Consider the following 20,168-nt stretch of genomic DNA (forward strand, 5'->3'; position numbering starts at 1 on the left):
TCATTTACCTTTCATACTGGCAAAATACCAGGAGTTTGAAATATGCTGTTGGAAAAGCTGTGGATAATTGGGTGTTTTTATTCTTGGTGAGAGTGCAAACTATTATAACCCTTACGGAAAGGCAATTTGGCAATACTTACCAAAATCACAGAGGCATTTTTCTTTCCCAGGTATATGTGGTAATGTATTAATCGGATACACCAGCACACATATCAGATGACAGAGGTGTCAACGTGCTGAGAGCTAACACGCCAGAGTTGGAAGGGCTCTGCTGAAAGATAGCTGGCTTGCTGCTCCCTGGACAGCTAGCTCCACTCTGAAACGCAGCTCTCCTGAACAGTCAGCCCCAGAGCTCAGAAGCACCTCCTCTCACCCCCATAGTTTTCATGCCACTTTCACTGTCCCCAAAGTCCTTAGTGTAGAGAAGCAGGGAAGTGACATACTTTGGGAAATCTGGCTCTGACAGCGTGCGGTTTGTCCACCATGGCTGGGCATTGCATTTCTTGATAGGATGGAGAGCCTGGGGAATCGTGTGCATTCTGCTCACCTTCCGCCTCCAGATATTCCCAGTTAAATTTGTAGTTTTTTAGTCTGTCGAATGTTGTTATCTGTATTGGTCTTTATACTCTACTCCACGAATAGGGGACTGGCTAAATAAAATATGGTTACAAGTCAAAAAAGCAACCCAAATGAGTCAAAAAAAAAAAAAAAAAAAAGGTACGAGGTATATGCTATGACAGTTTTGAAATAAGCAGGCAAGTTGGGTAAGAAAGTAACATTTGGGCTAGGTGCAGTGGCTCACACTTGTAATCTCAGCATTTTGGGAGGCCAAGATGGGAGGATCACTTGAGCTCAGGAGTTTGAGACCAGCCTGGGCAACATAGCAAGACCTTGTCTCCACTAAAATTTGAAAAAAAAAAAAAAAATTAGCCAGGCATGGTGGTACACCCATGTAGTCTCAGCTGCCAGAGGGGTTGGGGAGGGGAGGCTGAAGCGGGTGGATCGCTTGAGCCCAGGAGTTTGAGACTAGGCTGGACAACATGGCGAAACTCTTATCTCTACAAACAATACAAAAGTTAGTCGGGTGTGGTGGTGCAAACCTGTGGTCCCGAGCTACTGGGAGGCTGAGGTGGGAGGATTGCTTGAGTCTGGGAGGTCGAGGCTGCAGTGAGTCCTGACCGTGTCACTGCACTCCAGTCTGGGCGACAGAGCCAGACTCTGTCTCAAAAAAAGAAAAGAAAAAACATTTGTATTTGCTTTTGTCTACATACATAAGTACTATAAGGTCATACAAGAAATTATTATATTTTATTGATTGTGAGAAACAAGGTTTTAAAACCATAGCATCTCTAAAATCAGTATCTTAAAACTGATGACATCTTAATATTCCAGAATTCAGTTACTGTATTTTTAAGTGTGCACAAAATAATGGTTCATTTTATAACTGTTGCCATCTTAGAGTCAATGGAATGCTGAGATATAGTGATATTGTGTGGAAGTTAATAGTGGATTAACCCATGCAATATATCGAGGAGCTTTCTCCATATATCATTTGAAACATGTGAATGTATTATTAATTCAAAACAAAAAAACTTTAAAGGAAAATTAAGATATTGAAAACTATAAAACAGATTTAAAAAGGAAATCCAATAGCTGTCAATATAAGTAAGTTTAATTTGTTTAAGTCGTGTCATACTACAAGGCTTATAATGTTTGTGTAGGTTTTTCCAGGTATCACTAGTTCATCTTCGAACTTTCCACCAAACCTACAGAACTGCTCTAAATGAGTTAAACCTCTCAGATCTCTGTCATTTGTGCTTTTTCTTGATCACATCCCTCCCTGAAGCCCTGCTTCTGCCTGCCCCAGTCTGTATGGGTGCCTGCCTGGTCTCGGTGCCCAGCTGTTGTTCCTGGTGCCTCTTCTCTCCGCCAGGCTCTGAATTCCCTACACCTTGTCAGCCGGAGCCTGTATGCTTCCTTCTTCTTGATTTACCCCCTTGATTTGTAAGAGCACCTCTTCAGTAGTAGTGACAGAATGCCCAAGATGTCAGTTTTTGATACTTGGCATATCAGAAAACATCTTTATTCTATCCACACTCTTCAGTCTGTTTTCTCTGTGTTGTTCAGATTAGGCTAATTATACTGATCTGTCTTCGGTCTCACTGATTCTAAGGCAGATGCAATGGCTCTTACCTGTATAGTCCCAGCTACTCAGGAGGCTGAGGAGGGAGGATCATTTGAGGCCAAGAGTTGGAGGCTGTGGTGCTCAATGATCATGCCTGTGAAGACCTCGCCAACACAGCAAGACCGTCTTATTTCAGTTATTGTATTTTTTATTTCTTTAATTTCTATTTGGTTCCAAAATTTTTATAACTTTGATTTTTTTTACTAAGATTTTTCTATTTTTTTCATTCATTTCAAGTGAATTTATAATTGCATAATAACACATATTTATAATACCTGCTTTAAAGTCCTTGTCAGATAATTCTTTTTTTTTTTTTTTTTTTTTGAGACGGAGTCTCGCTCTGTCACCCGGGCTGGAGTGCAGTGGCCGGATCTCAGCTCACTGCAAGCTCCGCCTCCCGGGTTCCCGCCATTCTCCTGCCTCAGCCTCCCGAGTAGCTGGGACTACAGGCGCCCGCCACCTCGCCCGGCTAGTTTTTTGTATTTTTTTAGGAGAGACGGGGTTTCACTGTGTTAGCCAGGATGGTCTCGATCTCCTGACCTTGTGATCCGCCCGCCTCGGCCTCCCAAAGTGCTGGGATTACAGGCTTGAGCCACCGCGCCCAGCCTACCGATAATTCTTTTATCATTCATCTCTTGTCTTATTCAAGTTGTGATTTTCCTGTTTCTTGATGAGTGATTTTCTGTTTGGAACTGGACATTTTAAGTGTTAAATTATAAGACTGGATTTATGTATAGGTTATACTTTAGCAGGCCTCCTCTCAAACTACCCCAGCAGGGAAGAGGGGGCATTGCCTTGTTACTGCCGGGTGATCAGTGAAGGCCAGGTTCCCGGTTGGCCTCTGATGATACTGCATGAGTAGTGGGATGGGGAGGAGATTGAGGCCCCTCATTACAACCTGGCCAGGGAAGTCTAGACTCTTCTCAGCCTTTGCCAAGGCCGCAGTTGTTTCTGTGACGTTTCACTGGAGTAGAGCAATTATTGTCTACAGGATTTTCGTCATGTCAAGCCACTCCTTTTTGTTGGTTCTTGGGCTAGACAGAGTAGGCTTTTCTTGGGACTTTTTTTGTCTCTGCTCTTTGGCATGTCCACGTTATCAGCTTCTCCAGCGCCCTGTCCAGGACACACAAGGCAACAAGCAAATCCAGGGAACTGACTGCCGTGCCATTCCTGGGTCCTGAGGTCCCTAGACAATGTGCCTTTTTCTCCTCACTTTTCAGCAGCTCGTTGTGCTTGGTTTATATGTAACAATCCCGAGTTTTAGCTCTACTTTGTGGGAGGAATAGGAAAAAGTATGTCTACTCCATCATTCCTGAAACACGACTCCTCACTCTTAAATGATAGAATGGCAGGCAGAACTTGAGACGAGAAATCATTGCTCTTTAAAAATATTAGCCGGGTGTGGTGGCTCACCCCAGAGCTTCAGGAGACCAGGAGTACGAGACCAGCCGGTCAATATGGCAAAACTCCGCCTCTACAAAAAATACAAAACCTGGTCAAGCATGGTGGCACATACCTTTAGTCCCAGCTACTGAGGCTGAGGCACGAGGATCACCTGAGTCTGGGAGTTTAAGGCTGCAGTGAGCCATGATCATGCCACTGCACTCCAGCCTAGGCAACACAGTGAGAGGGAGTCTCTGTCTCTCTCTCTCTCTCTCTCTCTCATATCTGTCTCACTCTCATATATAAGAGAGAGAGAGTGTGGCATACATATAAAGGTATTACTCTGTTGTCTTCTACATTTTGTTTTTACTTTTGAAAACCCAGATACGATTTTTGAGTGCTGATCTTTATATCTTACATGTTCATTTCTTTCTGAACGCTTTAATGATCTTTGTTCTCAATGTTCAAAAACGACAGTAGAATTTGGGTTGGTTGTTTTTTGAGACAGAGTCTCGCCCTGTTGCCCAGGCTGGAGTGCAGTGGCGCGATCTCAGCTCACTGCAACCTCTGCCTCCCAGGTTCAAGCGATTCTCCTGCTTCAGCCTCCTGAGTAGCTGGGATTACAGGCGCTCACCACTGCGCCCCACTAATTTTTTGTATCTTTAACAGAGACAGGGTTTCACCATGTTGGCCAGGCTGGTCTCGAACTCCTGACCTCGTGATCCTCCTGCCTCAGCCTCCCAAAGTGCTGGGATTACAGGCGTGAGCCACTGTGCCCGGCCTTTTTTTATACTTTAAGTTCTGGGATACGTGCGCAGAATGTACAGGTTTGTTACATAGATATACATGTGCCTTGGTGGTTTGTTGTGCCAGTTGGTGGTTTTTACATGTGCTGGATACTCAGTGGTCTCTTCAGTCTGAAAACTTGTGTTGGTCGGTACAGGGAAATCTTAATATATTATTTCTCTCATAATTTGTTTTCTGCTACTCAATTTCCATCTCATCCCTTTTTTGGGGGAAACTATTTGTCAGGTGAACTTCTAGAATTGATTTCTTTATCTTTTCTCTCATTTATTTACTATGTCTTTCTCTTCTCTCTTTTTCATTCTAGATATCTTCAAATTTATCTTAAAGCCTTCTCAATATGAAAATCTGTAAATGTCTGGGAAAATAGAGAAAATAATAGTAATCAAACAGATGTAACTGTTTTAATATTTTGCTGTAATTTATCTTCTCCTTTTTTTTTTTTTAAGAGACAGGGTCTCGCTGTGTTGTGGCTGGAGTTCAGTGGTGCCGTCATAACTCATTGCAGCCTCAGCCTCCCAGGTTCAAGCAATCCTCCTGCTCTTCAGCTCCAGAGTCGCTAGGACCATAGGCACACACCACCACGCCCAGCTAATGTTTGTATTTTTGTAGTGTTGGGGTTTCCCTATGTTCACTAGGCTGGTGTCAAATTCCTGGGCTCAAGTGATCTTCCTGCCATGGCCTCCCAAAGCACTGGGATTGTAGGCTTGAGCCACCATGCCTAGCCAGTTCTTTCTTATGCCTATTCAAATATGCAGTTCAGACTCTAGTGTTTTTTCTTTTTTTTCCCCTTTCAGCATTTACATTTTTATATTCCAGAACTTCTAGTCCCTCTGTTGCCTGGGCTGGAGTGCCAGTGTTACAATATAGCTCATTGCAGCTTCGGACTCCTGGGCACTAGTAATTCTCCTGCCTCCGCCTCCTTAGTAGCTGGAACTACAGGTGCATGCCAATGCACTTGGCTAATTAAAAAAAAAATTTTTTTAAGAAATGGGGTCTTACTGTATTGCCCAGGCTGGTCTCGATCTCCTGGCCTCAGGTGATTCTTCTGCCTCAGCTTCCCAAACTGCTGGGAGTTTTTAGGCAAGAGCCACTGTGCCCAACTCAGTATTTTCATTTCTATAGGTTAAAAATCCAAAGTGTACAGTTGCTCATCTGAGAATACAGGAGTAAAAGCCAGTGTTTTTGTCTTCTCTCACTCAACAACACAGAAACTTCTGTGACCTTTGGTTAGTAAGAACTGGGGGAGGATTTCTCCCCGGCAACCAACCGACCAGATTTGCAAAAGACACCAGGTGGGTGTCCTCCAATTCAATTATGACACTTGGAGATAGTGTCAGATCTCACAGGTTGAGGGCTCAGTCCCACAGGACTACCAAACTTTCAACGCCCAATGCAAGCCCCAGGTGGTTTTACTTGTTCTTCTGACCAGCTAGTTCCCATGCATTTTGATTAATTTGCTAAAACAGCACACAGAACTCAGGAAAACACTTTATGTACATTAACCTATTTTCATAAAGGCTATTACAGAGGATGCAGATGACCAACCAACTGGAACAGACGCATAAGGCCTGGGAGAAGGGATGTGAAGCTTCCGTGACCTCTCCAGGCACGCCCCTCCAGGAATTTTCACGTGCTAGCTATCCCAGAAGCTCCTGAATCCAGTCTTTTCGAGTTTTTATGGAAATTCCATTTACACAGGAATGGTTGATTAGGCATTGGCCATTAGTAATCAGCTCAACCTCAGTCCCTCTCAATTACAACTGTAGTTAAAGAAAAAGAAAGAAAAAAAAAACAAAAATAACAACTCCAAAGTCAACATATATATTAAGGAATTCTGGGGGAAAATGTATATTAATATTATGAAAATTGGTTGTGCTATGACGATATGACTTTGAGTGAGTTCTTTAAAGTGTTATTTTCTTGTTAATTTTATTATTGCTTACAAAAACTTGGGTGGGAGCAGGACATACAGTATATTTTTAAAACCTGATTGACATTTAAAATTGCTTTGTTAAACTTTAAAGTCAAGAAATAGAGTATTAAAGCTGGGCGTGGTGGTTCTCACCTGTAATCCCAGCACTGTGGGAGGCCGAGACAGGCGGATCACTTGAGCTCAGGAGTTAGAGATCAGCCTGGGCAACATGGTGAAACCCCATCTGCACCAGAAAATACAAAAATTAGCCTGGCATGGTGGCACACACCTGTAGTCCCAGCTACTCGGGAGGATGAGGTGGGAGAATCCCTTGAGCCCAGAAGACAGAGGTTGCAGTGAGCCAAGATCACACCACTGCACTCCAGCATGGGTAACAGAGTGAGACCCTGTCTCAAAATTTTTTAAAAATTAAAAAAGAAATAGAGTATCAATTGTGCAGTGCACTGAACAGAAATAATTGGACAAATACCCATCCTCTGAGATGTTGTAGATGAAGGCAGTTTTTTTCTTATTTGCTACATGTGCTTTTCTTTTGTGTTTTAGTGCCAAACCCAAGTCTGAAATCCACGTGTCTATGGCCACTCCCGTCACTGTGTCCATGGAGACTGTATCCAATCAAAATAATGATCAGCCTACCATTGCCGTCCCTCCAACTGCCCAGCAGCCTCCACCGACCATTCCAACTATGATTGCAGCAGCCAGTCCCCCATCACAACCAGCCGTTGCCCTTTCAACCATTCCTGGAGCAGTCCCCATCACTCCACCCATCACCACCATTGCAGCTGCACCACCTCCATCAGTCACTGTGGGTGGCAGTCTGTCCTCCGTCTTGGGCCCTCCTGTTCCTGAAATTAAAGTGAAAGAAGAAGTAGAACCAATGGATATCATGAGGCCAGTTTCTGGTAAGTCCGTCCATAGAATACTCTCCATTGGCAGTTGCCTCTTCCCCTTCCCTAATTCTCTTCCAGCATCCAGATTATTCTATGACCCTCAGCCGAGACTCCCTGTTACCCATTTTAGATGTTGCATGTCATTAGTTTTTGATAAATAGAAGAAAGCAATAAACTCATTGTGAAAACTAAAACTACTTTGCTTTCCTTTTGTAATTAAGTTTAATTTCTGGCCAAAATCATGAAAGAGATTAATATTTCCCCATGGATATCCTTCAATGTAGTTTCCTTGCATGCATTAAGAAAATGCTACTATGTAAAAGGGGTCACAGTGTGGCTATAGTACTGTTTATTTCCAAGTTTCATTGCCTTATTATGCAATCAAGTAAGATTTATGTTGCTGAAAAGCCTATATGTGATTAGTAAAATCTTAAAGCAATTCATTTCTCCCTTTACCACTTCATCTTAACTCTAAACTTCCGGTTTGAGAAGGTCAAGTCACTTGAGAGGTTTTCTTTTTTTCTTTTCTTTTTTTTTTAAATAATTTATTGTGTAATTTTGTTTTTCCTACAAAAGTAACATATTCACTATACAAACTGTGTGAAGTAGAAACAAACCCAAAGAAGAAAGCAAGTTATTTGTTCTCTGGTATCCAGTATTACCTACTATTTCAGTGAGAAGGCCTCCATTTCTTTCTCATCTTGTTTGCCTGATAGTTGTGATTGTGCTGTGTGTATAGTTTTTTTAATCTACTGTTTATTTACTCATCTATTTATTCTGCCATGAAATCTCTTTCTGTGGATATTTTTGCCCATGGCCCTTTCTTTGAAAGATACCATGAGTGATCCAGAAGGGGAAGGGAAGCATCCTCAGTTATGCTGCTCATCTGCTCTCTTTGGCTGGTTCCCTTTACCTCTCTGTGCTAGGGAACTGCCTATAATCCTACCTCAACCTATAGGGGTCTATTCCAGGAATTGTTCTGGGCACGACGAAGCAGCTTTGTGTTAGACAAATGCAGCTTTATCCTGTTAGATCTTACATTCTAGCAAGGGAGACAAAAGATAAAAAGATGACTAAATTACGTGTGTGTGTGTGTGTGTGTGTGTGTATGTATGTTTGGGTGATAAGTGCTATGGAGAAACAAAGCAGGGACGAAATATAGGGGAAAGTTGTAGCCAGGACTGGAATTTGTATAAAGGTTTTAGGAGAAAGCCTCACTGAGGAAGTGACCATTGAGTAGAGACATTAAAGAAATGAAGTTGCTGGCCATGAGGATATCTGGGGAAAGAGTATTCCAGGCCAGAGAGCAGTAAGTACAAAAATCTGGAGATAGGAGCATGCATGATGTGCTCAAAATATAGCAAAGAACCAAAGGTCGCTGGAGCTAAGTAAGAAGGGGAGTGGCAGCGGGATCAGATCATGGTTGAACAGGGCCCACAGGCTGTTGTAAAGGCTTTGGCTTTGCTGGGGTTGGCAGGGAGCTGTTGGAGCAGAGCAGGGAGTGTGAGCAGAGCAGTGCCAAGCGCTCACTTAGGACTGAAGATAAACACTGGCTGCTGGGGAAAGAACAGACTCTGGGAGCAGGGATGGAATCAGGGAGACCTGTCAAGCAGCTGTTGCATTAATTGCAAGGAACAATGAAGGCTCAGCCAGGGCAGTACTGGTGGAAGTAGCATGAGGTGGTAGGATTCTGTTTATGTTTTTAAGGTAGAGCTAAGTGTGTTTCATGATTGGATGTTGAGTGTGAGAGAACAGTATCTGGGACAACTTCCAAGATTTTGGCCTTAGCAATTGGAGGCCACAGAGTTGCCATTGACTGAATCAGGAAAACCTGCAGGAGGACCATGTTTTGTAGGGAAAGATTAGGAGTTTAGTTTTTGATAGGGTAAGTTTCAGTTAGCAAATGTAGACATCAAATAAATAGTTGAATCTATGAGGCTGGCTTTTGGAATAGAAAATGAAGTTGCAGATATAAATTTGAGAGTTGTCATTATATATAGAAACTGTATTTGAAGTCATGAGCCTGGATGAGTGGTTCAGATCACCTAGGGAATGAATGTATCTTGATAAAGACAGAAGCAGTCCATGATGTAGTCTTAGGATAGTGCACTATGATGAGATGGGAGAGGAAGTAAAGTCCAGCAAAGGAGGCTGAATGGAGGGAACACAGAGTAAGAATATCACTTACAGTGTGTGGTGTCCTGGAAGTTGCAAGAACAAAAATATTTCAGGGAGGAGAGAATGATCAGGTGGCTCACATGCTCTTGAGAGATCAGGAAGATGAGGTCTGAGCAGTGACCTTTGGATTTGGCAAACAGAGGTCACAGAGGTCTTGAGAAAAGCAGTTTTTGTGTAATGATGGGGTAAAAGCATGACTGGGAGCAAGTTCAGGAGAAAGCCGGGAGAGATAGAGACATTATATATAAACAACACGTTTGAGGCATTTGTTCTAAAGGAAGAGAAAAAAGGTGTTGGAAGTGACATGATGTCAAGAAGATTTTTTTTTTTTTTAGATGGAGTTGTGCTTTTTCGCCCAGGCTAGAGTGCAAGGGCATGATCTCGGCCCACTGCAACCTCCGCCTTCTGGTTTCAAGCAATTCTCCTGCCTCAACCTCCTGAGTAGTGGGGATTACAGGCACTTGCCACCACACTGGGCTAATTTTTGTATTTTTAGTAGAGATGGGGTTTCACCATGTTGGCCAGGCTGGTCTTGAACTCCTGACCTTGTGATCTGCCTGCCTTGGCCTCCCAAAGTGCTAGGATTAGGTGAGCCACCACGCCTGGCCAAGAAGATTTTTTTAAGATGGGACAAATAAGAGTTTTGTATGTTAATGGGAATGATCCAGTAGAGTGAGAAGAATTGAGGATGCAGGAGAAAGTTGTGAATTCCTGGAGCATTGTTTGAGGAGGTGAGAGTGGGTGGGATTTGTGTGTACCTGAAGAGGTTGGCCTTTGCTGAAAGCATGGAGAAAACAGGAGAATATAGGGCCACAGTGGAGAGGGGGAAATGAGGTGGTGGGACTTGATGGACATGTTCTTGTGATTGCATCTATCTTTTTCAGTAAAATAGAAAGCAAGGCCATCCACTGAGAGTACAAATGGTGGCGGAGGCATTGAGTGTTTAAAGGAGAGGAAGGTGTGAAGCAGGCATGGCGAGAAAGACTGGACTTAGCAGAGAGGGCTGTCCGAGTGAGGCCAGTCAGCATGGTAGTGTGTCGCCCTCTGGCGACATTCAGTTGCATAGGTGCAGACTGGTTGGAGAATAGGATTTAACCTCTTGTCCTTTTGCTAAGTGAGTAACGCAAGAAAAGGAAGGAACAATGAAGGAAGAAAAGGAATACAGTGATTATAGGGTTCAGACCTGGCGATGGGGGAGGATAGACATGAGAGGGGTGGGTGACTGCAGGAACATGGTTGGGTGAACAGGTGATAGTTCCTTGTAGGCCTAAGGAGTGCTGGAGGCTGAGTACTGAGGGGAAGAACTTAGAAAGAGAGTCGGATTTACCTGGGGAGTGGGATGCTAGAAATTGAGATTGGGTGTGAGGCAGTTTCTATTCAACGGCGACAGGAAAGTTTAGGGTATGACTGTTGGGAGTGGGCAGCGGAGTGGGTAGAGGAAAATAGGACAAGTGTGTGGTAGAGTGAAGATAAGAGTTAAGGTGAGCCCTTAACATGATTTTTAAGTTCCTAGATGTGTGATTCATACAAGCTCAAGCAAATGTTTACGTCCTCACAACACATCTTTTTATCTGGAGGTAGCACACTGTGGTCGGTGAGAGTGCGAGCTCTGAAGCCAGACTGCCTCTGTCAGTCCCAGCTTGCCCACTTCATACTTGTGTGACTTGTGCCATATTTTCTCATCTCTGAATTGGAGGATAATAATAATGGGTACTTATTAGGATGATTTTTACGATAATGAGTTAATAGGTTACCTGCTAGACATTTATGTTAAAAAAGTGTGAAAAATAGTAGCTTAACTCATAAGATCCTGTTATCTCCTTTGGAAGAAGTCCTGAGGCAGACAGTTCAGGGATGGTGTGTGGACTTCATCAAATTGTTAGAAAGCCAGGCGCCTTCCACCTCTTCGCTCCACCACCTGTAGGATTTGACCTTCATGCTCTTGATTCAGGACAGCTGGGGATGCTGCAGCCCCCTCGTCTGAGTTCCAGGATCACAGAAAGAACACAAGGAGTAGGTCACACCTGCTCTCTCTCTCCCTCCTGGAAATTCCCTAAAAGTGCTACAAAATGCTTCTACTTGCATCTGAGATTACCACACCTGTCATAGAGGCTAGGAAGTACATTCTTTAGCTGAATATTATTGTGCCCTTGTCAAAGGGAGGTCCTGGAACTAAGGAAGATGAAGATATGGGCTACTAGGGAGGAGTTTGCAGCTTCTGCCGCAGAGTGCTTAGCACAGTGCCAGGCACATAGGAAGACTCAGAGTGCTCAGCACAGTGCCAGACACATAGGAAGACTCAGAGTGCTCAGCACAGTGCCGGACACATAGGAAGACTCAGAGTGCTCAGCACAGTGCCAGGCACATAGGAAGACTCAGAGTGCTCAGCACAGTGCCAGGCACATAGGAAGACTCAGAGTGCTCAGCACAGTGCCAGGTACATAGGAAGACTCAATAAATGTTGGTGCTCTGTGCCGCCTTCTTAATCATTGTCTTTGCTAGAAGGAAGGAGGTAACACTTTGTTGTGTTTGAGTTCTCACAGCTATGTCTGCTCCTTTTCCTGTGACAGCAGTTCCTCCGCTGGCTACCAACACTGTGTCTCCATCTCTCTCATTGCTGGCAAACAACCTGTCCATGCCTACAAGTGACCTACCACCTGGTGCCTCCCCAAGGAAGAAGCCTCGAAAGCAACAGCACGTGATCTCGACAGAAGAAGGTGACATGATGGAGACAAACAGCACTGACGATGAGAAGTCCACTGCCAAGAGTCTTCTGGTGAAGGCTGAGAAGCGCAAGTCTCCTCCCAAGGAGTATATTGGTAATGGTCACAGGCTGACTTGTGTTATGACGCTTCCCAGTAAAGTCAGTCCCACCCAGAGGCTCGCTACATAGTCAGCCTCACTCATGCGTTGCTTACTGGAATTGAACTTTGAGGATTGCTGACAATGTTAATAAGTTGTTTAATGTCTTCTCTGTAATAGATGAGGAAGGTGTGAGGTATGTCCCAGTGCGTCCAAGACCCCCCATCACTTTGCTTCGTCACTATCGGAACCCCTGGAAAGCTGCTTACCACCACTTTCAGAGGTACAGTGACGTCCGGGTCAAAGGTTAGTTTCTCCAGAAATGTTTGGTATTAATGCATGAAATTGGTATAAACTTAATTAAAATAAAAGAAAAACAGAACCACAGTTTTCCAGTTTCAAAAAACCCATAAATTTTTGTTACAAAATCTTGAGGCTTCAGTGTTTAAGTATATCCTGTAGAATATAAAACTTAGAAAATTACCCTTTGCCCTAGCAAGCTGTGTGTATTTGTTGGAATTGCAGTTTAATGGTTAAGTGACAGCCTTGGTCTTTGTAAAATCCACGTGTTAACAACTCCCAAAGTACTGATGGAGGAGACCGGTGGCTTCCAGAGTCATTGTGGAAGAGCTGTACTGGGTTACTGTATAACACAGTTAAGTCTGCAGTAGTTCCTAAGATCCTAAAATATACACGCATTTAAGCATTTCTGCCAAAGGATCTTTTGTTTAACATATATACGAAGCTCTTGGAGTGGTCTAGGGTAAGCCCTCAATGAATGTTTTGTTGTTCTGGTAGAACCTGAGAATAACCTTTTAATAAACCCACATATGATCGAAAGTGCTGATAGTACTTTGCAAATACCTGCAAATATTTCTACTGATGGACTTTAAGTGCCATTAATCTCGGATATAATATATGTACAAAGAAATGTGAGCCTCTAGATAATTGGTCACATTTCCCATTCTCTTACATAAATTCCATTTGGAAACTGCTCTAAGGGTTTTCTTGAAGGCTCGAGATGAGTCCCACTTGGATGGAGTACTGACTAATTAAGCAGAGGTAGAGAAGCTAACAGTTCAGTCTCTGAATGGAAGTACAGAGGCAGCTACATTTCCCAGCTTTTCTTCCTCACAAGTGTGCTCTGAGATTGGGAAAGAATGAGATTTCCAGAGAGCAGGGAGTGCTGCCTTTTAGTGGAAGTAGGATATGAACCACTGAACAGCTCTTCATGCCACAAGAATTCCATAGAAAAATTATTTAGGAATTTGCTCGGTAGCATTTCCAGCCACACTACAAGAGTCTAAATGTTTATTGGGACTTGCTCTTCAAAAACTATCTCAAGAAAGATAACTTGACAGCTGAATTTTTACAATTCCTGAATCTTTGTTTCACTATATTCATACTAACCCCCTTTACACAGTGCCTCTTGACTAGGAAACTTTAGTGCAACTATTTTGCCTAAGCTACAAAATAACATATAAATTATATCTATAAATACATGAAGATAGACTAAAACTCACAGGAGGCCAGGCGTGGTGACTCACGCCTGTAATCCCAGCACTTTGGGAGGCTGAGGCGGGTGGATCACTGGAGGTCAGGAGTTGAAAATCAGCCTGGCCAACATGGTAAAACCCTGTCTCTACTAAAAATACAAAAAAATTAACCAGGCGTGATGGCGGGCGCCTTTAATCCCAGCTACTCCGGAGGCTGTGAGGCAGGAGAATCTCTTGAACCTGGGAGGCAGAGGTTGCAGTGAGCCAAGATCGCACCACCGCCCCACACTCCAGCCTGGACGACAGAGCAAGACTCTGTCTCAAAAAAAAAAAAACCTCACAGGAAAGAAAAGAAGTACAGAAAACACGTAGTAATGTGGCAGACCTAAGCCTTACATACTAGTTATTGTCATAAATGTAAATAGTCTAAACATACCAATTAAACACAGATTGGCAGAATCAATGAAAAAACACAATCCAACTATGTGCTGTGTACAAGAAACTCACTTTGAATACAGTGGCATAGGTAGATTGACAGTAAAAGGCTAGAAAAACACATGCAAGCCAGGCATGGTGACTGACACCTGTAATCCCAGCACTTTGGGAGGCCAAGGTGGGTGGATCACCTGAGGTCAGGAGTTCGAGACCAGCCTGGCCAACATGGTGAAACCTCACCCCTACTGAAAATATAAAAATTAGCCAGGCATGGTTGTACACACCTGTAATTTCAGCTCTTCAGGAGGCTGTAGCAGGAGAATCGCACAAATCCCCGGGAAGTGGAGGTTTGCAGTGAGCCGAGATCATGCTGCTGCTCTCCAGCCTAGGCGACAGAGTGAGACTCCGTCTCAAAAAAAAAAAAAAACCACGCATGCACACAATACGAAATTAATTCACACAATATGAAATTAATTTACAAAAAAGCAGGAGTGGCTATATTAATGTCACATAAAGTAAACTTCTGAGGAAAGAAAATTGCTAGAGACAGAGAGGGACATTACATACTGATAAGATAATCGGCTCACCAGGTAATGATTCACTTCTCAGCAGTGTCTTTTAAAATGTAGGCAAGGACATTCCAAATCTGTTTTATGAAGCCAATATTTTCATACTATCAAAACCAGAGTGTACAAATATAGAAAACGACAGATCGATATTCCTCATGAATATAGATGTAAAAATGCATTAATAAAATATTAGCAAATCAAATCCAGCAGTATATACCTTGACCAAGTAGAATTTATTTTTGCTGTACAAAGCTGGTTCAACATTTGAAAGCCAAAGTAATTCACCCTATTAACTGGCCTTATTAATTTCCTAGGGTTGCCATAACAAAGTACTGTGAACTGGGTGGCATAAAACAGTACGAATTATCCTCTCATGGTTCTGGGGGCTGGAAGTCCAGAATAAAGGTCTGATAGGATCATGCTGGCTGTGAAAGCAGTAGAGGAGAATCCTCCCTTGCCTCTTTGGTTTCTTGTGATTGCCGGCAATCTTTGGTGTTCCTGGCTTCCACCTGCACCACTCCAGTCTGTCTCCGTCTTCAAATGGCATTCTTCTCTTTGTCTCTCTGCCTCTCCTATCCTCCTTTCTCTCTCTCCTCTCCCCTTCCTTTTCTCTCTCTCTCTACTTCTCTCTCTCCCTCCCTCCTTGTACAGGCACTAGTCACTGGATTTACAGCTCACCTTAATCCAGTATGACTTCTTAACCAAATTACCTTTTTTTTTTTTTCTTGCAATGGAGTCTTGCTCTGTCCCCCAGGCTGGAGTACAGTGGTGCAGTCTTAACTCACTGCAACCTCCGCCTCCCAGGTTCAAGCAATTCTTGTGCCTCAGCCTCCTGAGTAGCTGGGATTACAGGCACCCACCACCACACCCAGCTAATTTTTTGTATTTTTAGTAGAGACAGGGTTTCACCATGTTGGCCAGGCTGGTTTCGAATTCCTGACCTCAAGTGATCCACCTGCCTCAGCCTTCCAAAGTGCTGGGATTACAAGTGTGAGCCACTGCCCTCGGCCTACATTACATTCTAGTGTAGTTATAGTCACAGGTACCAAGGAACTTCAACATATCTTTCGGGAAGAAAGCCAACCCACAACGAAAGCTAAAGAAGAAAAATCACATGATTGTATCAGTCAATAGAGAAAATTTGACAAAATTAAACACCTTTTTTTTTTTTTTTTTTTGAGACAGAGTCTCGCTCTGTCGCCCAGGCTGGAGTGCAGTGGCCGGATCTCAGCTCACTGCAAGCTCCGCCTCCTGGGTTTACGCCATTCTCCTGCCTCAGCCTCCTGAGTAGCTGGGACTACAGGCGCCCGCCACCTCGCCCGGCTAGTTTTTTGTATCTTTTAGTAGAGACGGGGTTTCACCGTGTTAGCCAGGATGGTCTCGATCTCCTGACCTCGTGATCCGCCCATGTCGGCCTCCCAAAGTGCTGGGATTACAGGCTTGAGCCACCGCACCCGGCCTAAACACCTTTTCATGATAAACAGTGTTCGAAACAGAAAAAGAAGAGTTCTTTCTTGATTTGATAAAGTTGTTCTGCCCTTGGAAAGGCTCCCTCTTGTAATCCCAGCACCTCTTATGCTTTGTTCTTTCCTTCAAACTAGCCTGCACAAGGTCTAGGCTACATCTTCATTAGTTCCACAAATCTCCCGCAATTCCCTTCACCACAGCCTCCACTGCTCTCAGGAGCACCTTTAGGTTTGAACTTCTTCACACTCTTGCAAATGGACTCACTTCCTTCAGGAAGAAGTTAGAAGGCATCTGTTTTACAGCCCACGTCTTCCGGCCAAATGTTTGAGCCAGGGCCTTGGAGATGGGGGAGGCCCCGGCTTGACATGTGGCAAGCTTCTCTCTGAGTGACAGCCCTGCTTTAGGAGGTAGCACTTAGTGGAGGGGAAGGAGGGAAGTAAGCAGCCTGGAGTCCTCTTGGTTTACCTCTCCTACATGAAACCATTACCTCAAAGAAAGAAGTTCTTATGGCCGGGTACGGCAGTTCATGCCTGTAATCCCAAAACTTTGGGAGGCCAAGGCAGGCAAATTGCTTGAGCCCAGGAATTCAAGACCAACCTGGTCAACATAGCAAGACCCCATCCCTACAAAAAACACAAAAGTGAGCCCAGCGTGGTGGCGCACACCTGTAGTCCCAGCTACTTGGGAGGCTGAAATGGGAGAATCGTTTGAGCCTAGGAGGCGAAGGTTGCGGTGAGCCGAGATTGTACCATTGTCTCAAAAACATAACAAAATTCTTATTAAAATAATGGCATTTACACTGCTTGAACACAAATCATTTACCTTTTTAAACACTGAAATACACATATTTTTGTTTTTTATGGTTCCAGAGGAGAAGAAAGCTATGCTGCAGGAAATAGCTAATCAGAAAGGAGTATCCTGTCGTGCTCAAGGCTGGAAAGTTCACCTCTGTGCCGCCCAGTTACTACAGCTGGTAGGTGGAGTTCTAGCAGTTGTTCATCATGCTGAAGAAAGGAGAAGACACTGGAGATTGCTGAGTTCATAGAGCTTTTTAAAAGTAACTGTGAAGCATTCCCAGCTAACATGGGTTATGGTAGCATTTTTATGTGTGCTGTGTAATATCACTGTGTCAGTTACATGTGATTAAAACTGAAATATATTTGAGTTCTGGTACCCAGATCCAAAATATATGGGACAACTGTGGTGTAAGACCTAAATTTAAGATTCAGTGTTATGTCATGTTGTGACATCTGAAATAGGGGGAGCCTCAAATGGCCTAACCGAGAGTCCCTCCTCCCAACTCTGCTCCCTCAGATGAAGTCTTCTAGCCAAACAACCCCTCATACCACAGGGACCAGGCACACAACTCCTGCTCCTTGCTGAGTAGTAGACTCCAGTTCCCTGCCAGCTTCCAATATTCCAGTAGTATTCAGATAAGCCAGTCAACACATCATCATCCAGAGACCAGGTCATACCTCTCCCTCTCTCCTGTTCTTTTTTGGTTTTGTTTTTGTTTTTTGTTTTTTCTTTGAGACGGAGTCTTGCTCTGTTGCCCAGGTTGGAGTGCAGTGGCACAATCATGGCTTACTACAGCCATGATCAGCCTGCTGGGCTTAAGTAATCCTCTCACCTTAGCCCCCACAAACAGCTGGGACTACGTGTGAGTCACTGCACCCGGCTGATTTTTAAACATTTTTTGTAGAGGCCAGATGTGGTGGCTCAACCCTGTAATCCCAGCACTTTGGGAGGCCGAGGTGGGCAGATCACGAGGTCAGGAGTTTGAGACCATGGCTAACATGGTGAAACCCCCGTCTCTACTAAAAGTACAAAAATAAGCTAGGCATAGTGGCAGGCGTCAGCTACTCGGGAGACTGAGGCAGGAGAATCGCTTGAAACCAGAAGGCGGAGGTTGCAGCGAGCTGAGATTGTGCCACTGCACTCAAGCCTGGGCAAAAGAGCGAAACTACGTCTTGGGGGAAAAATAAAATTGTAGAGAAGGGGTCTCATTGTGTTGCCCAGTCTGTCCTGTGTCTTTAATTGTTAACAAGTTAAAAAAGTTAAATTTTTTTTTAATCCAAAATAAGCGGCCAAGGTCAGTGGCTCAGGCCTGTGATCCCAGCATTTTGGGAGGCTGGGGCAAGAGGATTGCTTGGGCCCAGGAGTTTGAGGCCCGCCGGGCAACATAGTGGGACCCTGTCTCTACAAAAGTGTTTTAATTAGCTGGGTGTAGTGGTGCACACCTCTAGTCCCAGCTACCTGGGAGGCTGAGGTAGGAGGATCTCTTGAGCCCAGAAGACCAAGGCTGCCCTTAGCCATGATCGCGCCACTGCACTCCATCCTGGACAACAGAGTAAGACACTATCTCAAAAAAAAGGAAGAAAACAAAGTTTATAGAATAAAGATATAAAGAAAATAATTTTTTGTAACTGCCCAACAGTGTCCACATTTGTCCCACAACATGTATTTTAAGCTAAGTTTTATTGCAAAAGAGTCAAAAAGTTTAAAACAGTTTAGAAGTTTGTAAAGTAAAAAGAGTATGCTAAGGTTAATTTGTTATTGAAGAAAGAAGAATATTTTTAATAGATTTAGTGTAGCCTCAGGGCACAGTGCTTGTAAAGCCCACAGTAGTGTACAGTGATGTCTTAGAGCTTCACATTCACTCACTGCTCACCCCCTGACTCACCCAGAGCAACTTCACCGTCCTGATAGACTGCATTCGTGTGAGTGCTCTTTACCGTTTTTAATCTGTCATGCCATATTTTTACCATACCTTTTCTATGTGTAGATATGTTGGACACACAAACAGTTAACACTGTGTTTCCGTTTCCCGCACTATTCCTTGCAGTGACATGGTATACATGTTTGTAGTCTAGGAGCAGTAGGCGCTATCATGCAGTCTAAGTATGTGGTAGTCCATAACATCTAGGTTTGTGTAAGTACATTCTGTGATGGTCACACAACAGCAAAGTTGCCAAAAGACATTTCTCAGAACATATCCCTGTCATAAAGCAGAGCATGACTGTATTTGTGATTCATAAACTGCTGTTAATCTTATCTGTCCAATGTTGGATCTTATATGTTTGGCCATTTCTATAACGCTAGGGCAAGAATCCCTCCTTCACCAGCTGGGTGAAGAGGAGGCAACAACCTCATAAAGTTTTTCCTTCTTTTCAGTAGCAGTGACCTGAAGAACATTGTCTGTTGTCAGTATCTAAAAAATGTAGTACCTTGGCTACTTCTGACTTAGCAGAAATCACTTCTGTGAAACTTGGAGACTTGTGTTTCAGAAGAATTGTGGATTCAAGGCAGTATTCAAAAGTTATCCTTGAAGATAGACTCTGAACTATGGCAAATTATAATGTCAATCTTTGTTGATCCGTTTCCTTTACTGCCTTTATTTTATTGTATTGTATTTATTTGTTTTTTAGATGGAATTTCACTCTTGTTGCCCAGGCTGGAGTGCAATGGTGCGATCTCAGCTCACTGCAACCTCTGCCTCCCGGGTTCAAGCGATTCTTCTGCCTCAGCCTCCCGAGTAACTGGGATTACAGGCACGCACCACCACGCCCGGCTAATTTTGTATTTTTAATAGAGATGGGGTTTCACCACATTGGTCAGGCTGGTCTCGAACTCCGGACCTCAGGTGATCCACCCGCCTCAACCTCCCAAAGTGCTGGGATTATAGGCGTGAGCCACCGTGCCCAGCCCCTTTACTGTTTTTAAACCTTAGTATCTTAGTCCTTAGGAGAAAGGACATTGTCACCCAAACAACTCTTAGACAGTTTACAAAGGTGATTCAAGGTGGGTTCATTTGCCTGGGGTTGACATTTAAAAATATTTCCGAGGTCATGATATTCTCCCTTTTGTGTGTTGCAGACGAATCTAGAACATGATGTCTATGAAAGACTTACCAACCTGCAGGAAGGGATTATCCCAAAGAAAAAAGCAGCAACCGATGATGATCTCCACCGAATAAATGAACTGATACAGGTTTGAGTGAGCCCCTTCCCTTCTGATCATCCA

The 20,168-nt window shown here is 43.7% G+C and overlaps 1 protein-coding gene across 13 annotated transcripts in view; it reads left to right on the forward strand.

Annotated features, from left to right (window-relative positions):
* SAP130 (Sin3A associated protein 130) overlaps positions 1–20,168 on the forward strand; it is an 86,380-nt gene that overhangs the window by 65,040 nt on the left and 1,172 nt on the right. For 11 of the 13 annotated variants that reach the window (XM_017947987.3, XM_021923446.2, XM_021923445.2 and 8 more), the window contains 5 exons: positions 6,852–7,210; positions 11,947–12,195; positions 12,359–12,484; positions 17,015–17,118; positions 20,022–20,135. In XM_017947987.3, coding sequence (XP_017803476.1) covers positions 6,852–7,210; positions 11,947–12,195; positions 12,359–12,484; positions 17,015–17,118; positions 20,022–20,135 — 952 coding nt within the window. The remainder of the gene's footprint in view (positions 1–6,851; positions 7,211–11,946; positions 12,196–12,358; positions 12,485–17,014; positions 17,119–20,021; positions 20,136–20,168) is intronic. The other 2 variants (XM_009185136.2, XM_009185139.2) reach the window with 1 other exon arrangement.

This window comes from Papio anubis, chromosome 10, assembly GCF_008728515.1.
Source record: "Papio anubis isolate 15944 chromosome 10, Panubis1.0, whole genome shotgun sequence".
Taxonomy (NCBI): Eukaryota; Metazoa; Chordata; class Mammalia; order Primates; family Cercopithecidae; genus Papio; species Papio anubis.